We start from the raw sequence: 17,896 nt of genomic DNA on the forward strand, positions 1-17,896 counted from the left end.
ATCATCCGTATATCTTAGGGCAGTTCACAACATAAAAACACAAGAATTTAAAAAACAATAAAAGCGATAGCAAAGCATTAACCCCCCACTTGCCCTACACAGCAGCATTCTCAGAACATGAGCTACCTTGCCACAATCAAGTAATAATGCATTTCAGTTTGACACAACTTGGCCAGGCCGTTGGCTGGTGTGCCAACCGTAAGGATAACATCACCCGACTACATAGCAGGGTTGTTGTAACTCAATTTCGGCTCCAGCCCCTGTAATGAAGGCATGAGTGGTCTGTCTCGAATCCTGCACCCCACCTGCAACACGGGAATAATTAATGATGATGATGATGATGGACAGTGCCGGAAGCGCCATCAGGCAGCCCTGTTTAGGGAAGTTTTTAATATTTAATGCTGTATTGTTTTTAATAATTGATTGGAAGCCGCCCAGAGTGGCTGGGGAAACTCAGCCAGATAGGCGGGGTATAAATAAATTATTATTATTATTATTATTATTATTATTATTATTATTATTATTATTAAATTTACAATTTCCTCGCACTAGAAAACCCGACTGTGTTTAAAAGCAAATGAACCTTTGCATATTTTCCCCTCCCCCTTTTTCCTTTGGCTGATGGAAACCGCTACCACCAAATCACAGAATTGTAGAGTTGGAAGGGGTACCCAGGGTCATCTAGTCCACCCCCCCTGCAATGCAGGAATCTCAAGTAGACCATACATATAGAAACGCGGAAACAATAAAAGTCATAAGCACCATTTATTTATTTTGCAAGCTCTCATTGTTGCGAGACAGACAGACGAAACTTCAAAAGCAAACCAGAAAGTATGAGCTGCTTCCTCCTACGGTGATAACCACCTGCGCTCCCCCTACTTCGGCTCAATGGACTGCGCCATGAAGTATCCCGGGCCATTCCCGGAAAAGGACGAACCTGGACGCGTCTACTTAGGGAGGGGAGGTGGAAGCGGAGAGCAGAGTCTCGTTTCAAACCCCGCCCAAAGGAACGCAGCCCATTGCTGCGTGACGTAGTGGGGGAGTGGGCGAGCTGGACGAGCCCATTTCCGAAATAAACGGGGGTAGGGTAAAACAAACACACCTGCTTCATTTTTAACTTGAACTCCCTCTCTGTATGAGGAAATAACCAGCCCCCCCACAATAAAAAAAAAAACCTTTAGGCCCAACCGGCGTCACACACTCGACCCTCAGCACGACACACTTCTCTTCTCCCCCCCCCCCCACTGTGTGACGGCTGTGAATAATAGTTCCTTCCCAGCAAGCCTCGCCTCCCTCCTGCCCGTCACCCGCGTGTTCTCGCGTGGTTTCCTCTCCTCTCGGGCGAGGTTGTGTGGGGAGGGGGAATAGAAGAGGAGGAAAAGGGGTGGAGACTTGAAGCCGCTTCAGACCGCCCGCCTTCTCCGTCCTCCGTCGCGCCGCTTAGTCAAGCTCGTGCTCCTTGGACGTTCCTTTCCTGCCTTAAAAGTCGGTGAGGCCCGAGGCGCGCGGCGGGATTGATAGCTCGCGGGGGGTGGGGAGAGAACGCGGCTTGGCGGGCGCTGATTGGGCGGGGAGCGCGGCGGCGCGAGCCTGGCCCGTAACGGCCGCGCTGGCAGGCCGGTTGCTGGGCCTGCTTCTCCCCTCCTCCTCCTCCCCCCTCCTTTCCCTTCACTCGCCCGCGCCCTCTGGCCCGGCCCGGCCTGGCGGGTAACAAAGCGGCGGCCTCTGTTGGGCAGTGACGCCGCTGAGGGAGGGAGGGGACGCGGCGGCGGCCGGGAGGGGCAGCAGCGCGGGACTCAAAGCCTAGCCGGGGCGGCGGCGCTAGCGGGAGACTTCCCCCTTCCCTTCCTTTCCGGGGCCATCGCTTCCAGCTCCTGCAGCGGCCGCCTCCGCCCGGAGGGCTCGGTGGGTAGGCCGTGAGGGAGGGAAGGAGGAGGGCGCCTCGGGTCGGCTGAGGGAAGAGCCTTCCGGGAAAAGGCCCGTTTCCGGCCCAGGCAGCGGCACGAGGCGGGGCAACCCCCCCCCAACTACACAAAAAATAATCACGGCCTACCCGTGTTTGTAGATGGGGGGTGTCTTTCCTGAGGGGGTTGAAGGGTGGGGACACCTCCCGGGGCCGAGTGGGTGGCGCCTGGTGGGGAAGGAGGAGGAGGGGACTCAACGTTTGGCGATTGCATTTTGAAAAGAATTTCTCTTTTTTTAAAATAATAATTTTTATTAAGTTTTCCATTTTAACAATCCAATCACATCACATTGAATATTCCAAATTGTACAAATACATAAAGTCCAAATATTTTGCCAAATTATAAATTTTTTTGTTGGGGGTTCCCATGCTTCAAGTTCAGTAGGGTCCAATCATCTCATGTTTCTACTGCCTTGAGTGTCAGAATTTCTCAGCCTTTTTGCTTCGGTGCGAGATGATTAGCTGGCACGTTTTCCAAAATCTGTATGCGCTCGTGACTCTTGGTTGTTGTTTTTTCTGGGAGAGACCATGGTGGGGAAAGGAGGAGTTTTAAATACCACGAGGATGGGTGAAATGAGCCCTGTGGATAAAACAGCTTTTTGCATCTCTTCCCCCCCCCCCCCCGCATTTTTTGCAAAAGCGTGAAGGGCGTCTTAAGTTATTTTCCTTCTTCTCCCTGGGCACCCTGAATTGATACTCTGTCCTGATGTAACATTATTCCAAGGCACACGGGGGGGGGGGGTTCCCCTAGCTAAGCAGTAGCCATGGGGTTGTTGGTAAGTTTGGTCCCCTCAAAATCCAAGCCCTGCCACCCCACAAACGTGAAAGAGGATAGCTGGTTTCACTCTGGTTATGCTATATGCTCCCAGAATGCATTCAGGAATTCTGAGAAATTTTGGCCCATCCCCAAAACTTCATTCACACCCCAATACCTAGAAACTTGCCGGAGGAATGTTGGCCCTGCCTTGTGTTTTATAGACAGCTATGATTTTTTGGAAGAGCAGGTACCATAATCCTAAGCGCACCTGCTCAGAATCATCTCATTTTGTTCAGGTGCAGTTAGTTCCAGGGAAGTGTTCATAGGACTACAGCCTTGTTGGAGTATACGAAATACCACAAATGTCCCTTTAAAATACTACTCTCGTTCCTGTTTACAGTTTAATCTGGAATGAATTCAAGAACAGGGCTTTAAACATTGTGATACTCTTGCTGCGCCTGCCCCCCACCCCTCCCTTTTCCCTTGAAGCCTTAAATGCAGTTCATGCTTTTGTTTTTTTGTGTTAAGGCTGGATTCTATACATACAATTAATATGTTTGGACTGAGAGCCTCTCTTTTTACATATAATTATGAAGTCGAGGTGTGAGGGCATAGCCATGTACCCCTTGGCTATCTTGATACATTCATCTTATGATTCATCTCACTGCAGGCAGTGTCAGGCAACTGGATCTAACCAACTTAAAATCTATCGCAGTGCCCCTAGCCTAGTGTTGCTGTGGGGCATTGCACTGAAACAAAAAGATTGCTGCACCATTTAGCCAGCAGTGCTTGGAGCCCACTGACATAGGAAAGGGCCCACAAGAGAATGCTTTATCAAGGAGCTAGTCCTGACTTAATTATGGCCTTACTTAATTTTAGGCAGAGTACTAGTAAAAATCATGCCGTTGGAAGTCCCCCGATTCCAAGTTAAGGTTGACCCCAAGTTCATTAATAGGCCTTTATAGTCTCTTGGTCTCAGCCCCAGCGCTCTGCTGTGTTGATAACTGCTGGTCCAGTATCAACTACTCGCCTCAGAAGTCAAAGTATTTGGTCTTCAAACCATGGATTCAGATGATGGTTTGAAGGCAATGCTTGATTTGTTCTAACCATACTGTAGTTGGTTCAGTTTAGATCTTAGGGAAAACTGTGGTAAGAACCAACTGGGAAAGGGAGAAGGGAATTCTTATGCAAGGGGGAAAAGGAGGAAGAAAAACACAGCATGTTTCTAATCTCTCAGCCCAGATTTATTCAATTTAGGCATCATAGAACCCGAGGTCTGTTATGTATTTTGAAACCTAGGAAAAGGTTTGTAAACACTTAATGTTTCCAAACATTAAAGTAGAAAAAATACTTAAATAAAATAGGAAACCATTAAGATGCATTTTTAGGATGTTGCCAATAGCTAGCTGGCAGATGCTTAACTGAAGTCTTCCCAAACTCTTAGGGATGATCTGCTTAACTGATACATCTTGAAAATTTTGTTTCTTTCCATAGGGTGTCTTTTATGAATAATCAAAAGCAGCAAAAGCCAACGCTATCAGGCCAGCGTTTTAAAACTAGGAAAAGAGGTAAGCTAATTATATGTATGCTTAAATTGTTTCTGTCTAATACAGTTGGACATCTCAGAGAAAGTTTGCTTGTGGTCTGTATTGTGTGTGTTTTTGCGCGCGCGCGCACACACACACAGAAAGCTGCATTGACAGTTTGGTGGAAAGTCTTTAGGATTGATCCTTGATCAACTATACCTTCTTTATATTAAGGCAGCTATGTCTTACATATAATACAAGAGTGAGAGCAGTGTCAATATCCTTGTTGTTGTTTTCTTCACTTATCACCTGCTTTTAAAATAAAAATATTTGTTTTAAACAAAAATATACTTTGACCTAAAATCTTAATTTTATTAAAGCCAGTGAACTAATGAACCCATTCTCCTTTGTCTCCCAGTGACAGGTTTTTAGTCTGTTTAAAAATCAGATTGCAGCCTTTGATTTATCTGACACACTGATGGTCTCACATACTGAGCTTGAACAAAATTGTTCACTGCGAGTTGTATCCAGCAGCATCCTAGCATGAGCGAAATAGACTTATGCCCATGCAGCAGGACTTCCCCCTTCCTCTCTGTCTAATCCTGTATGCACCCTTCCGCACCTGTCCTTCACCCAAGGATCACAGGGTGGTTTACAATATCAGATAGTATAAAACCACTAAAATACATACCATAGTAGCAAACAAAAAACAACCATCTACACACAGTTTAGAAGGCCATAGATTGACTCATTAGCCAAAGGCCTTGGAAAAGCAACGGATGCAGAAGTAGCCCTAATCTGTGTATCTGTTCCTTCAGAGGGAATGTAACCCCATCAAGACCAGGCAACCTCCTATCCATCCAGTCAAGAGAACCACCCACTAACAGTGCCTCAATCTCATCTGGATTGAGTTTTAGTTTTTGGCTCTCATCCAGTCCATTATCGAGGCAAGACAATGGTCCAACACATCCACTGCCACAACTGCAGATGTAAAGGAGAAGAAGAGCTGTGTGTCGTTAGCATATTGCTGGCAACATACTCTAAAACTCCAGATAACCCCACTCAGCTGGTTCATGTAGATGTTAAATAGCAGGGGGAATACAGTGGTACCTCGCAAGACGAATGCCTCGTAAGACGAAAAACTCGCAAGACGAAAGAGTTTTTCGTTTTTTGAGCTGCTTCGCAAGACGAATTTCCCTATGGGCTTGCTTCGCAAGACGAAAACGTCTTGCAAGTTTGTTTCCTTTTTCTTAAAGCAGTTAATACCCAGGGAATCCGTGCTTCGCAAGACAAAAAAACTCGCAGAACGAATTAATTTTGTCTTGCGAGGTACCACTGTACAATCGAACCCTGAGGAACCCTACATTGAAGGCTCCATGGAGCCATATGGTATTTCTACCCATGGATTCAAATTTTCATGGTTCTTTAATGCCTGGCTTTAGGAGAGATGTTTGTTTTAGATGGGTAGGTGCTATATTTAACTTTTCTTCAAGCCGGTCAACTATGAGCTTTCAAAGGTGTTATGGCTAGGAAAGGGCCTTAATTTTGCCTCTGCACAGGGCGTATATCTCTTGCTTGCTACTATGACATATAAATAGTTCAGCCAAGTTGCTATGTGGCATGCCAGAAAGCACAGGAATACTAACTTGTGGGTAGTAATTATGTAAAGGAGTGTTTGTCTGTTCAGTGTTTCTTCAGGAAAAGGAGAGAAAAGTGTAGCTTTGATGAATTCTAAAGTGAAATGTCGTTATTTTAAAGATCATTTTGGTATGGTTTCAGTTAAATGACTTGTGAAGGTGAAAGCAAATCTTGATCCTATGACTTAAAAGATATAGCACATGAACTTCTGTGCCAGCATAAAAACATCACAAAATTGATTATTGCCATTGAGCCAGAACTTGGAATCTAATATTTAGAGTTGAGATAGGTCCATGATACAAGGTCTTATTTGAACTCACTTCTGTAATCCATGTTCAACTTTATGGTGGACCTTCCAGCTTTTTTGTTTTGTTTTTGTTAAACCTTTGAAACTGAAGGAGCTGCACACTTCTTGTCAGGATGTTCTAGGGAAAAGAGTGTAATCTGCTGTTTAGTACTGCTCTGCTCAAATAAGTGAGAAAGGATGAAACTGAACTGAGTGAAAAAGGTGGAATTCCAATAAACAAATTAGTGGGTGGGAGTGGGACCTGGAAGCAGAAATAGATAAGTACTGTCTTGATCTGCTGAAACATGGTGGATGAGCTGGAGTGCACACATGACATAATACTGTGGTATTAGTCTTTGGATAACAAATGCTCAGTATCTTGAGGATCAAAGAAAACTGATACCTGAGTTCTAAATGTCATAAGTGAAAGAAGATCCTCTTGTATTCATGGAATTTACTTCCATGTAATGATTTCAGAAATTTTATTTATAATTTTCATTATTACCATCATGTAATGTTTTCAGAAGTGGAGTAGCAAGCAACTATAACAACTTAGAATTTCTGTGGGGGGTACTAAAATTTTAGCCCATTATAAATAGACTGCTAATAGGTTAAAACAGAAAATAAGATTTCAGGTGCAGCTGATATTTTGATTGCTTTTTACCAGATATTCTTGGCTTAAGAGAGTGCTCAAACTGACAACACTAATGCCAAAAATGAATTTGCTGTGACTGTGGCCCCTAGTTTTCTGTCTGTTGTATACTTCTGGTATCTTACAGTGAGAGTATCTTGTGTTCTAGTACAGATAAGTGGCTTATTTGAAGCTGAGAAGCTGGCCATTCAAAGATCTTTAGGGATATAGCAAATTCATGAAGGCAAGCCCATGAAGTTTGTTTTTTTAATAGATGAGTTTAAAGAGAACTTCTGCAATGCATTCATATGAGGGTTTTTATAGAGAGAACCAGAATGTGATAAAATGGCGAGAGGTAGAAATAGCTCTTGGAACTGCTGGTGAGAGTTAGCTTGCTCAGTAAGAAACTGATTTGTGTCAGAATCCCTATTTAAAGTGAAAGGGAAATACCTATGTTTGTGGAAGATTGAAGCAGACCTTAATGGTTGCTCAGTCATGAACGCTGTACTTATGACTTCCACATCCTGAAAATTGGGCTGGATACTGGTTGATAATTCAGGTAATTATTGTCAATTTACTGGTGCCACGCCAGAAAAAGAAGGGTGTAGCCAAAGGCTGATATGGAACCATTTTATTTTGATCTATAGAACGTGGGTGCTAACTTTTTAAAGCACACTTCTTGACAGAAAAGGGTTTGTTTTGTATTTTGCTAAAAATGCCAAACCATATATCATGCAAAAAGGGGGAAAGCATAGATATTTAAAGGGCCTGGTGATGGGCCTCTCCAAAATGTAATGGAAATCTCCAGTAACTTTTAAAGAGGAAAATGGCCATAATATGCTCCCCTGATGTGCAGTATATTAAATGCCAATCTTCTGTCTCAGCAGTGTGCCATACAGTGTGATAGTTGTCCATATACAAAACTTGTTGTGTTTCTTTGTGTTGTGATTATAGAGATGTTTTGGACTACAACTTGCATTAGCCAAATAGCCAACTTGCATTAGCTGGAGGGCAGCTGGCTGGCAAAGGCTGATGTATCAGCAGTATGAACCTGTACAACAAGAGTGAGAGATACTGGGGAACTGGGTTCGGGACTTCACATATACAGAGGCCGTGTCATGCCCCAGTCCTAGAAGGCTCTTTTACCCACTACTGTACTGTTCTCTAGTGAATTAGCATGATTTGAGTGTCCTACTTCCTGGTCAACCCTGACTTTCAAAGAAGAAAGGTTTCCAGCAGTAGGTAATACTGCTTTAGAGTTCGCTTGCTTTCTTCTTGACTCAAGTTTGCTGTCATCATTCACAATATCAGTAAAGAAAAATCCTTTTATCTTGTTCTGTGAACCACTCTGAGACTTCTGGGTATAGGGCGGTATATAAATTATAATAGTAATAGTAATAATAATATCTGGCTCCACTATTTTTTCCAACTGCCAGCCTGAATTTAACTGCCACTTTGTTGTGTGTGTTATTTGTACCCATATAATTTGTTGTGATGAATTTCATTGATTGAACTGTATACCTACTTTGCGGCCACTCTCTGTATTAAAAAACAGTGTAATTAATAGTACTATGTTCACAAAATATTTTATTTATTGCAGATGAAAAAGAGAGGTTTGACCCCACTCAGTTTCAGGACTGTATTATTCAAGGTTTAAATGAAACTGGCAGTGACTTGGAAGCAGTAGCAAAATTCCTTGATGCTTCTGGAGCAAAACTTGATTATCGCCGCTATGCAGAGACACTCTTTGACATTCTGGTGGCTGGTGGAATGCTGGGTAAGTGACCTTAAGAGGGGGTTTTTGGTTTAGAAGCGTGCCTGTGTATTTGCATGGTTGGATCTTAAAACTAACCAACCATTCATTGGTCATGATCTCAGTTGCTACTGATTATGCAGCCTCTGTACCCTCAAGAATATAATAATAATTAATAATAATTAATTTTATTTATACCCCGCCCTCCCCAGCCAAGACTAGGCTGAGGGCAGCTAACAACCAATAACAAAAACAAGCTGATTGAAATACAACTTAAAAAACAAGATTAAAATGCAACATTAAAATGCAGCCTCATCACAGGAGGAGAAAGGAAAAAATAAAGAGGGGGAGGGAATCAAATTGATTCCAAGCCAAAGGCCAGGCGGAACAACTCTGTCTTACAGGCCAGGCGGAAAGAAATCAGATCCTGCAGGGCCCTGGTCTCATGAGATAGAGCGTTCCACCAGGCCGGGGCCAGAGTTGAAAAGGCCCTGGCTCTGGCTGAGGCTAATCTAACTTCCTTAGGGCCCGGGAACACTAGGGTGTTGCTATTTATGGACCTTGAGGCTCTCCGTGGGGCATACCGGGAGAGGCGGTCCCGTAGGTACAAGGGTCCTAGGCTGTGAAGGGCTTTAAAGGTCAAAACCAGCACCTTAAATATGACCCTGTACTCCACCGGGAGCCAGTGGAAAAGCACTGGGTGAATATGCTCCCATGGCAGAGACCCGGTGAGGAGCCTCACTGCAGCATTCTGCACCCATTGGAGTTTCTGGGACAGCTTCAAGGGCAACCCCGTGTAGAGTGAATTACAGTAGTCAAGCCTGGAGGTGATATAATAGCATTAGACCTCTTTTCTCTGTGAAGGGCTTCGCAAAACACAGAAGTGACGTAGTATCTTATGGTACCTGTTAACAACTGATGATCCAGTTCAAATTTAGGAAGATGAAAGCTTATAGTCAGCCTTCAGTGTTTTCCTGAAAAACTAGCATCCCTGTAAAAAAGTGGGGCTCCTAATTCTTAGCACCGGGAAAGATTTTTATCTTGCTCCATTTGCCATTGAACTTTAAATAGTTGGTTTTTACTTTCTGTTGATTTACTTCACATTGCATTGTATTAAACTTAAATGCTGTTCTAACTAGTGAAAGTGATCTTAGCCAATGTTAGCTTTTCTTGTAAAACTAAACACCAATTTCTCAATAGCCCCAGGTGGTACACTGGCAGATGACATGATGCACACAGATGTCTGTGTGTTTGCAGCACAGGAAGACCTAGAAACGATGCAAGCATTTGCTCAGGTTTGTTTTGTTGGTTTTTTAAAAATGGCTTTTCTTGATTCTACCTCCCAGCAATATAAACATCCACAAAAAAGCAAGATTGCATGTATAAGGAGTTCGTGATTGAGCTCAACAGGAATTGTTGAGGGCTTAATTGCTGAGGGATACCTGCTGGCACTGACCAGAGCCGGAGCAGTGATGGGCACAGCCAGAGACAAAAGTGTTCCGGATTATTGGAGGGGTGGGATTTCTTTATCCTCAAGTCAAATAATAAGGAAAAAAGTTTTTAAAAATCAGTTGATTTTATCAGGTAAAAATACTGCTTCTTCCAGTTGTTCTGAAATTACATAGAGAGGGGGAAAGCCTGTCAAAATGAGGAAATTGACAGAAAGGTTCTGCTGGGATGCAAAGATTCTGGGGAATCCCCTTGCTGGGGAAGATTCTGAAGGCGCTGGGGGAACATAAAATGAAAGCAGGACTGCATATGGCCCCTAGGTATCAGGTTGCCCACCTTTTCTATGAAAACTATAGTCTTAATTGCTAACATTTGTCTTTTAGGTCTTTAACAAGCTGATCAGGCGTTACAAATACCTGGAAAAAGGCTTTGAGGATGAAGTCAAAAAGGTATTACAAGTTGAAACTATTTTTTGGACCATGGCCTTATAGATTTGTGTGTTACTATTTAGCAAAACATTTAGTCTGCATGTGCACATATTCCTTGGCTAGTCACTTAGGGCCTGAAAGAAAAGAATAATTTCTGTCCCATTTATAAAAGTTCCGTTTTCTGGTTACCTGGAGGGTGTAGTTCTCCATAGGCATCAGAGTAAATGGCTGTGCAAAAACTTCGTGTAAGACTTTCAGTCATTATAATAAAAACTCCGCAAAAGAGAGTCCTTTTCTAGTTTCCAATAATACATTCCTTTATATTTCATGGTAGCATTCATAAATGATTTCAGCACTTCGCTTGTTTCAGGGTGTTGACTGTGCCTTTTACTCTTTGCAGTTGCTGCTATTCTTGAAAGGTTTTTCAGAGTCTGAGCGGAACAAACTGGCCATGCTGACGGGTATTCTTCTGGCCAATGGGACACTTAATGCGTCAATTCTCAACAGTCTATATAATGAGAATCTAGTTAAAGAAGGTAATGGTGGTAAACTATTTTGGAAGTGTTCCCTGTCTGTTTTGATATTTAGAGGTGTGTTAGGTTTCTCTTCACCAGTGGAAGTCCTGTCCAACCCCAGTTCCTAGCATATAAGTATTTTTCTCAGAATTTTATACTACAAGACCCAGATTTTTTTTAAGATTCACAGGTTGATGTAGGTACTAGGTAACAGACTCTGCATTTGTTTTGGTTATAGTGAAGCAAAACCCTAACCATTTAATCATCTAATGTGACCTTTGCATGTCCAGTGAGAGTGCTAGAAAACCTTTCCTCATGAAGCCAGTCAGGAAGTGATACACAAAGAACGATTTCATTATCAAAATCTGCTAACAGTTTGAGACAACAAAGCCACCTGTGTTTTTATATGCTAACCTGTGGCCTACAGATGTAGATGGACTACAACTCCCATCATTCTTTACCATTGGCCGTGCTCTATGGGAGTTGGGAGTCCAATCACATCTGGAGGGCCAAGGGTAAGTCACATCTGATAGTAGGACAGTATTAAGCAGGACACCTCTTCAAGAGTATTAAAAGTAACCATACAACTCCTCATGCAGGTGTTTCAGCAGCCTTTGCAGTAAAACTGTTCAAATCATGGATAAATGAAAAAGATATCAATGCAGTGGCTGCTAGCCTTCGTAAAGTCAACATGGACAACAGGCTGATGGTAAGTAAATAAGATAATCTGGTTTTGGTGCTGAAAATGAAGTAATTTGAGATGTGCAACATTTTTTAAAGTGCACCGCAAATAATATCAATGTTTCAGGAACTCTTTCCAGCCAACAAGCAAAGCCTTGAACACTTCACAAAATACTTCACTGATGCAGGATTAAAGGAACTCTCTGAATACGTCCGGAACCAGCAGTGCATAGGGGCTCGTAAAGAACTGCAGAAAGAACTTCAGGAGCAGATGTCACGTGGGGATAACTTTAAGGATGTAAGTACATTGGTTTCCTCTGCTCATAACTTATGAGCCTCTTTGGTCTCTAATACTCTTGTTTCATAACTTTGGCATCTGCCATGGCAACTAAGGAATGTGAAAGTAGCTTGGTTTTCTAGCTGTCTCAATTGCTGTAACAATTTTTGCTGTTATAATATTTTCTTTCCAAGTTTGTTTGGCAAATTAACATTGCACTAATGTCCGCACAGTGTAAAATGCTGACAGCAAGGTGGGAAGTATGAAACCTTGTTTAATAATTTTTGTAATAACTGCAGATATTTATGAAAATAATGATAATGTTCAGGAACAGTTAAGCATGCTCACATATACGTTTGTACCTGTTCAGGCTATAGCCTTTTCACCTGTGAATAATGCTCTTGTGTTTATCACATTTGCATCCTACAAGGAGTCCAGGAAAGCATGCATTGGGTTATCTTGATCTGTGCAGTAAGCCCTGTGAAGAAAGCTGGTCTGCAAGATGGTGACGTTCTCCAAGGCCACCGCCCAAGGAGCTCTGTGATTGAACAGGGATTTGATCCCTTTTCCTTGGCAAGGGTTTGGGACACAGCTGGCTGGTTTCACCTTGCTTCCTAAGGGCTGGTTGTTGTTGCTACAGTCCACAAACCATAGGTGTTTTAGGACTAGAGCTCCCACCATCCCCCGGCAGCATAGCCATTGATAGCTCGTGGTAGCTGGGGATCCAAGCAATTTGGAGGATGGAAGGCTACCATAGTTGGGCTGCCCAGTTTCTGTGCTTGCTTTCCATGATCAGTGAGAAATGTATTAAGATTTTATATTCTAAAATGGGGGTGGGGAAGGAGAAGCAAGGTGCCTGTGTCTATAGGCAGAAACTGTAGAAAAGAATGAGAAAATGGCTGTTCGCACCTTGAGCTGTGTCTTGAATTTCACATTCTGAGTCTCGACAGAAATGTCTTAAAAGGTGGTGCACAATGTACCCTCCCTGCGAGAAGTGAGGTTACAGGGGAACCAGGCAGAGGGCCTTCTCGGTAGTGGCACCCGCCCTGTGGAAGACCCTCCCATCAGATGTCAAGGAAATAAACAACTATCTGACTTTTAGAAGACATCTGAAGGGAGCCCTGTTTAGGGAGCTTTTTAATGTTTGATGCTTCATTGTGCTTTTAATTCTGTTGGGAGCCGCCCAGAGTGGCTGGAGTATAAATGATAAGTAGAAGTAGCAGTAGTAGTAGTAGTTGTTGTTATTACTCAAGGGCGGTGCCAAGTATTGTAGCATTTACTGCTTGGGTAGAACAAAGCTAATCTCTAGGCCCAAGGAAATCCATATCTGAAAATCTAAGCAAAGCTTGTCAATACACGTGCAAGAATGTTATGTAACACTCCCTGGAATTGCTTGTCTAGATCATCTTGTATGTCAAGGAAGAGATGAAGAAAAACAACATATCAGAACAGACTGTGATAGGCATTATCTGGTCCAGTGTAATGAGCACTGTGGAATGGAACAAAAAAGAGGAGCTAGTAGCGGAACAAGCCATCAAGCACTTGAAGGTATTTGTATGTTCATTTTTTAAAAAAGTATATAAGCAAACTTCTGTGGGTCCATTGCAGTGCAGGCGTGGGTGCAAAGTCCACGTGATCATTCCCTCTGTATCCAGCTGAGTGTTCAGGTGCTCATGCAGATGTCATGTTAGGGGTAACCCTGAGGTTTGCAGACAAATCAAATGAATTTTAAAAAAAAATGATTGTAGCTGGGGTTGTACATAAATGTGTCTCCCACCACACCCCCCCCCAAAAAAAATAGGAGAGCGGGAAAGCCCCAAACAGGCCAATATGGGACTGAACCTCCTCAGTGGGCACAAAATGTGCACTGGACAGTAGGACAGGGAATGAAAACTAGTGGCTAGAACCCTGAAAAAGAAGTATTCTACTCTGCATAATGTTATACGGTCCCAGTCATAATACTGTATTGCCAGTCTTGATATGCAGAAAATAGGCTGCATAAAAATGAGAACTAGATTTTTCAAATGGATTCTCTTCATTTTTCCTGACTTAATATAAGCTTATTATCTTATTCAGTGTAACCCCGTTGAAAGTGTACCCTGAATGCCACAATGTAGGGCTCACATTCTTCCTAAAATGTTGAGTTCCTGGATTTCGAAAAATCTTTCTTACTCTTGTCTGTAAAATAAAATGGGAATCACTAATAGGTAACTTGGCGGTGCATGGTTCTAAGACTGGGGTGAGGAACCTTGGGCCCTCCAGACGTTGCTGGACTATAACGCCCATGAGCGCCAGGAACAATGAGAAGCTGCAGTTCAACAGCAGCCAGAGGATTTTTTCCCTTCATGAAAGAGGCATTTTCTGGCAGCAGGGTTTGAAAATGTACATATCCATTTTAGGACAAATTACATGTTGATGATTTCTGATAAGCCCAATTTTAAGCAGTATTCTGGTGTATGCTAGCTTGTGCATAACAAGTAGGCAAAACATTATTATTATTTATCAAATTTGTATACCACACTAGATTTGAAGATCACATGGCTGTTCACAACATAAAAAAACAAAATGAAAGCACAAAATATGTAGTACAAAAAACAACCACCCATAACTCCCTCTCCAACACATTTAAAAGGCACATTTATGGAGAACTGGGAAGCTGTTGATCAGAATAAAAGCATGTGGTTTTTTTTCCTGTACGTAACTGTTTTTATAATCTTCACAGCAATACAGCCCTCTTCTTGCTGCCTTTACAACCCAAGGTCAGTCTGAACTGACTCTGTTGCTCAAGATTCAGGAGTACTGTTATGACAACATCCACTTCATGAAAGCCTTCCAGAAAATAGTGGTGCTCTTCTACAAAGGTAATGGTTTAACACTCAGTCATGTGCAAAAGAAGATAGAACACTCAAGAGTTTAACATTTTAACTCTCTCTAACTCATTTTAACTACTTAAGCTGTAGCTTCTGATGCTTATCAGTAAAGTCTTAATCTCAAAGAAGAAAGCTGCAGCCCATAATTCCATTATGCCAGTTGAAAAGGGTCTTAGTCTTCTGGTGTTGCATCCGCTTAAACAAATTTATTGACAAGCCACAATAGTGTTAACAGAACCTCGCCCCCCATTGTGATGTCAAGTGACTTTTTTGAGATGCAGATGAGTATCCTGTTGATGAAAATAGGGTGTCCTAATGAGGCTTCAAGGGACGCGGGTGGTGCTTTGGGTTAAACCACAGAGCCTAGGGCTTGCCGATCAGAAGGTCTGTGGTTGAATCCCTGTGACGGGGTGAGCTCCCGTTGCTCGGTCCCTGCTCCTGCCAACCTAGCAGTTTGAAAGCACGTCAAAGTGCAAGTAGATAAATAGGTACTGCTCCGGCAGGAAGGTAAATGGCGTTTCTGTGTGCTGCTCTGGTTTCCCAGAAGCGACTTTGTCATGCTGGCCACATGACCCAGAAGCTGTGCGCCAGCTCCCTCGGCCAATAAAGCGAGATGAGCGCCGCAACCCGAGTCAGCCACGACTGGACCTAAAGGTCAGGGGTCCCTTTACCTTTTTAACGAGGCTTGAGTTCCAAAGATGTGATTGAGCAACATATAAAATGTATTGTTTGATGAACTGGTCAAGTCTAGTGGAAATTTACAGCCCAAACAATGCTAAGACCACAGAGCATGAGGAACGTGGCTTGGCAAACTTACTGGTGGTTTTTTTTTAGAGAGTTTGCATTTAAGCGCTTCTGTGCTTTGAAAACACATGGTTTGACTTGGCATCTGTTTTCTAAACTGTGCTGCATGAAGGTATAGACACTGCTTGCCCTAACCCCACTTTGTTTTCAACAGCTGAGGTTCTAAGTGAAGAACCCATCCTGAAATGGTATAAAGATGCACATGTTGCCAAAGGAAAGAGTGTCTTTCTGGAACAAATGAAAAAGTTTGTAGAATGGCTCAAGAATGCTGAGGAAGGTGAGTAAGCCTGATGCAATTCCGCTTTGCTTACTGTGCATTCATTTGAATAAGTTTACAAAGTGTTCTCATGCTGGAATACTTGTTTGTTTTCTTTCAGAATCTGAGTCTGAAACTGAAGAAGGTGACTAAGTTGTCAAAAACAGTAAAGCAAACAGGAGCAGTAGATAAAACGTCATGTCTTTGTGTCCTGATTCTTACATCCTACCTCCCTGTATCAAGCATGATATAAGGGCTCTCATGGCAAATTTATGTTTGTGTTTTCTATGGTCATTAGAGAACACCAGATTTAGGTTTTTAAAACCATGTGTTAGTAGCTTACAGGAGCTATAGATTTGATTCTAACATTGCATTAGTTTTTTGAGTTACCTTCTACCTCCTGTATTTTCTACTGTAACATAATTTAAGGCCTTCCACAACTTAAATTCATTTTATCCCTGGGTTTTCTATAAAAAAAAGTTTACAAGTAGACATGATTTGGAAAAATGAAATTTGTTATAAAAATTCTGTTTGCAAATTAAACTGTACAAGTATCCAAAGTAAAGAGGCCATACTTGTGTAATTTTGTGTGAAAGATAACTAGATCCAAGCACGAGTGATGGGATTCCTAACATCACATCATTCCCTGTTCATAATATCACTGCAATTTGCAGTCACTAAGCTCAGTATTCAAACTAAGCTCTTTGCCTTCAGCTTCCTGGTTCTGGTGTTCTTGCAGTCTTAAGCAGATCCTTGAACAATCTATATTCTCTTTGAAAAATGTATTTTTCTGCCTTGCTGTTAGTTGGAAACAGAATGAACAGATGCAGAGGTTCAGCCTCTCAAAAACTGTTTGCGTTGACCATTTTTGAGCAATGTTGTATACTACTTTTTAGCTTGTAGGAAACCAAGTCCTCAAAAATTAATGAACGTGACTAGGTTATGTCTAGTGGGTCTAGATTATTATATGGGTCTACTTTTGAGTAGGACGAGTGTTGAATACCATCCTTTTAAAGGTTAAAAAGATTTGCATTTTAGATGCTGAATGTGAAAGTGAAAAAGGTTCTGGAACCCCAAATAAGCTCCAACTTTCATTTAGATTCCCAATAATTTACATGGTTGGAGAATGTATTCTTGCTAACCAGGATCGGGAAGAGAAATCCTGTGTGTGTGCTTCAATGCTGCTTTCACTGAAAAAGAATGGAAGGAAACTAGGCAACTCTTGCATACTATCTGCATAAGCTATATAGTTTTCCTGTTACTAGCCTCAGACCCCCATGGTTTCTGTATCCCTGAATCTGCAAGAGAAAGGGGAATTGTCTAAATTGGACCCAATTGTTGATAGAGGAAAACTATTTCCTATAGGCTTCTTTGTTTCTTTAAGTGCATTAGGTGTTCTGAATATTCCCTGGTCAGAATATATTCTGGTTACATGTAGCAAGATGTGATACTCTAATAGTGGGCCTACTGGCAAAGAATGGATGAGTGAGGCAGTTCAGAATAGCAGCCAGGGAGTGCTGTTTTCAGTGCAGAAATACATGTGTTTCTACGGACCAATCTGTTTTAGTACATGCAGGTCCTGCTTTCCCACCCTGAAATGCCAAAGGAAAAACTTGTGCGTCTGATTGCTCTCCCTCTGCCCATTGTTTCTACCCAAAATGGCTGCTTCTGACCAGTGAAATGTAAGTGGGCAAACTCCAAGTGTTTTAACTATGTGAATCAGCCACATGTGTTGAGAGGTTTTGGATGAGCATTCAGATAGCAAAGCCATGTGTGTATACAGTTCCACCAAGATGCAGGTAAATATCTACTTCCCTAATAAATGTTGCCAGATTTTGGCAGTAAAAACTTGGAATAGGCTCCATTTACAGCAACTGTGCCTTTTCCCTGGTGCATTCACCCTGAGCCAGAAGACAGGATACTTCAGGGAGTTTTGTGAAAATGCAGGTTGTCCTTTTTAAAGGCTTTTTTAAGCCGGTGGGTTACATTCGGTTCTAGGCAACTTTCTGGGGCTAGAGATTTAAATCAGCACGCCTTGCCAAGCAGCTCTTTGAAACTGCAA

At 42.4% G+C, this 17,896-nt stretch overlaps 1 protein-coding gene across 3 annotated transcripts; it reads left to right on the forward strand.

Moving 5' to 3' along the window:
• Window positions 1-1,215: 1,215 nt before the first annotated feature.
• On the forward strand, window positions 1,216-16,399 carry BZW1 (basic leucine zipper and W2 domains 1). Of its 3 annotated transcripts, none has more exons than XM_083571114.1 (12): window positions 1,216-1,489; window positions 4,215-4,288; window positions 8,402-8,578; window positions 9,755-9,849; window positions 10,387-10,452; window positions 10,832-10,967; window positions 11,546-11,655; window positions 11,755-11,925; window positions 13,306-13,452; window positions 14,627-14,765; window positions 15,733-15,855; window positions 15,956-16,399. In XM_083571114.1, the coding sequence occupies exons 2-12, from the start codon at window positions 4,225-4,227 to the stop codon at window positions 15,985-15,987; spliced, it is 1,260 nt and encodes a 419-aa protein (XP_083427240.1). In that variant the 5' UTR covers window positions 1,216-1,489; window positions 4,215-4,224; the 3' UTR covers window positions 15,988-16,399. The 3 variants fall into 3 exon arrangements, with proteins under 3 accessions (XP_083427240.1, XP_083427242.1, XP_083427241.1); XM_083571116.1 differs by having other exon boundaries at window positions 1,319-1,485; XM_083571115.1 differs by having other exon boundaries at window positions 1,431-1,905.
• Window positions 16,400-17,896: the final 1,497 nt, after the last annotated feature.

The sequence above is a fragment of the Podarcis filfolensis genome (assembly GCF_964270895.1).
Source record: "Podarcis filfolensis genome assembly, chromosome: 1".
Classification (NCBI taxonomy): Eukaryota; Metazoa; Chordata; class Lepidosauria; order Squamata; family Lacertidae; genus Podarcis; species Podarcis filfolensis.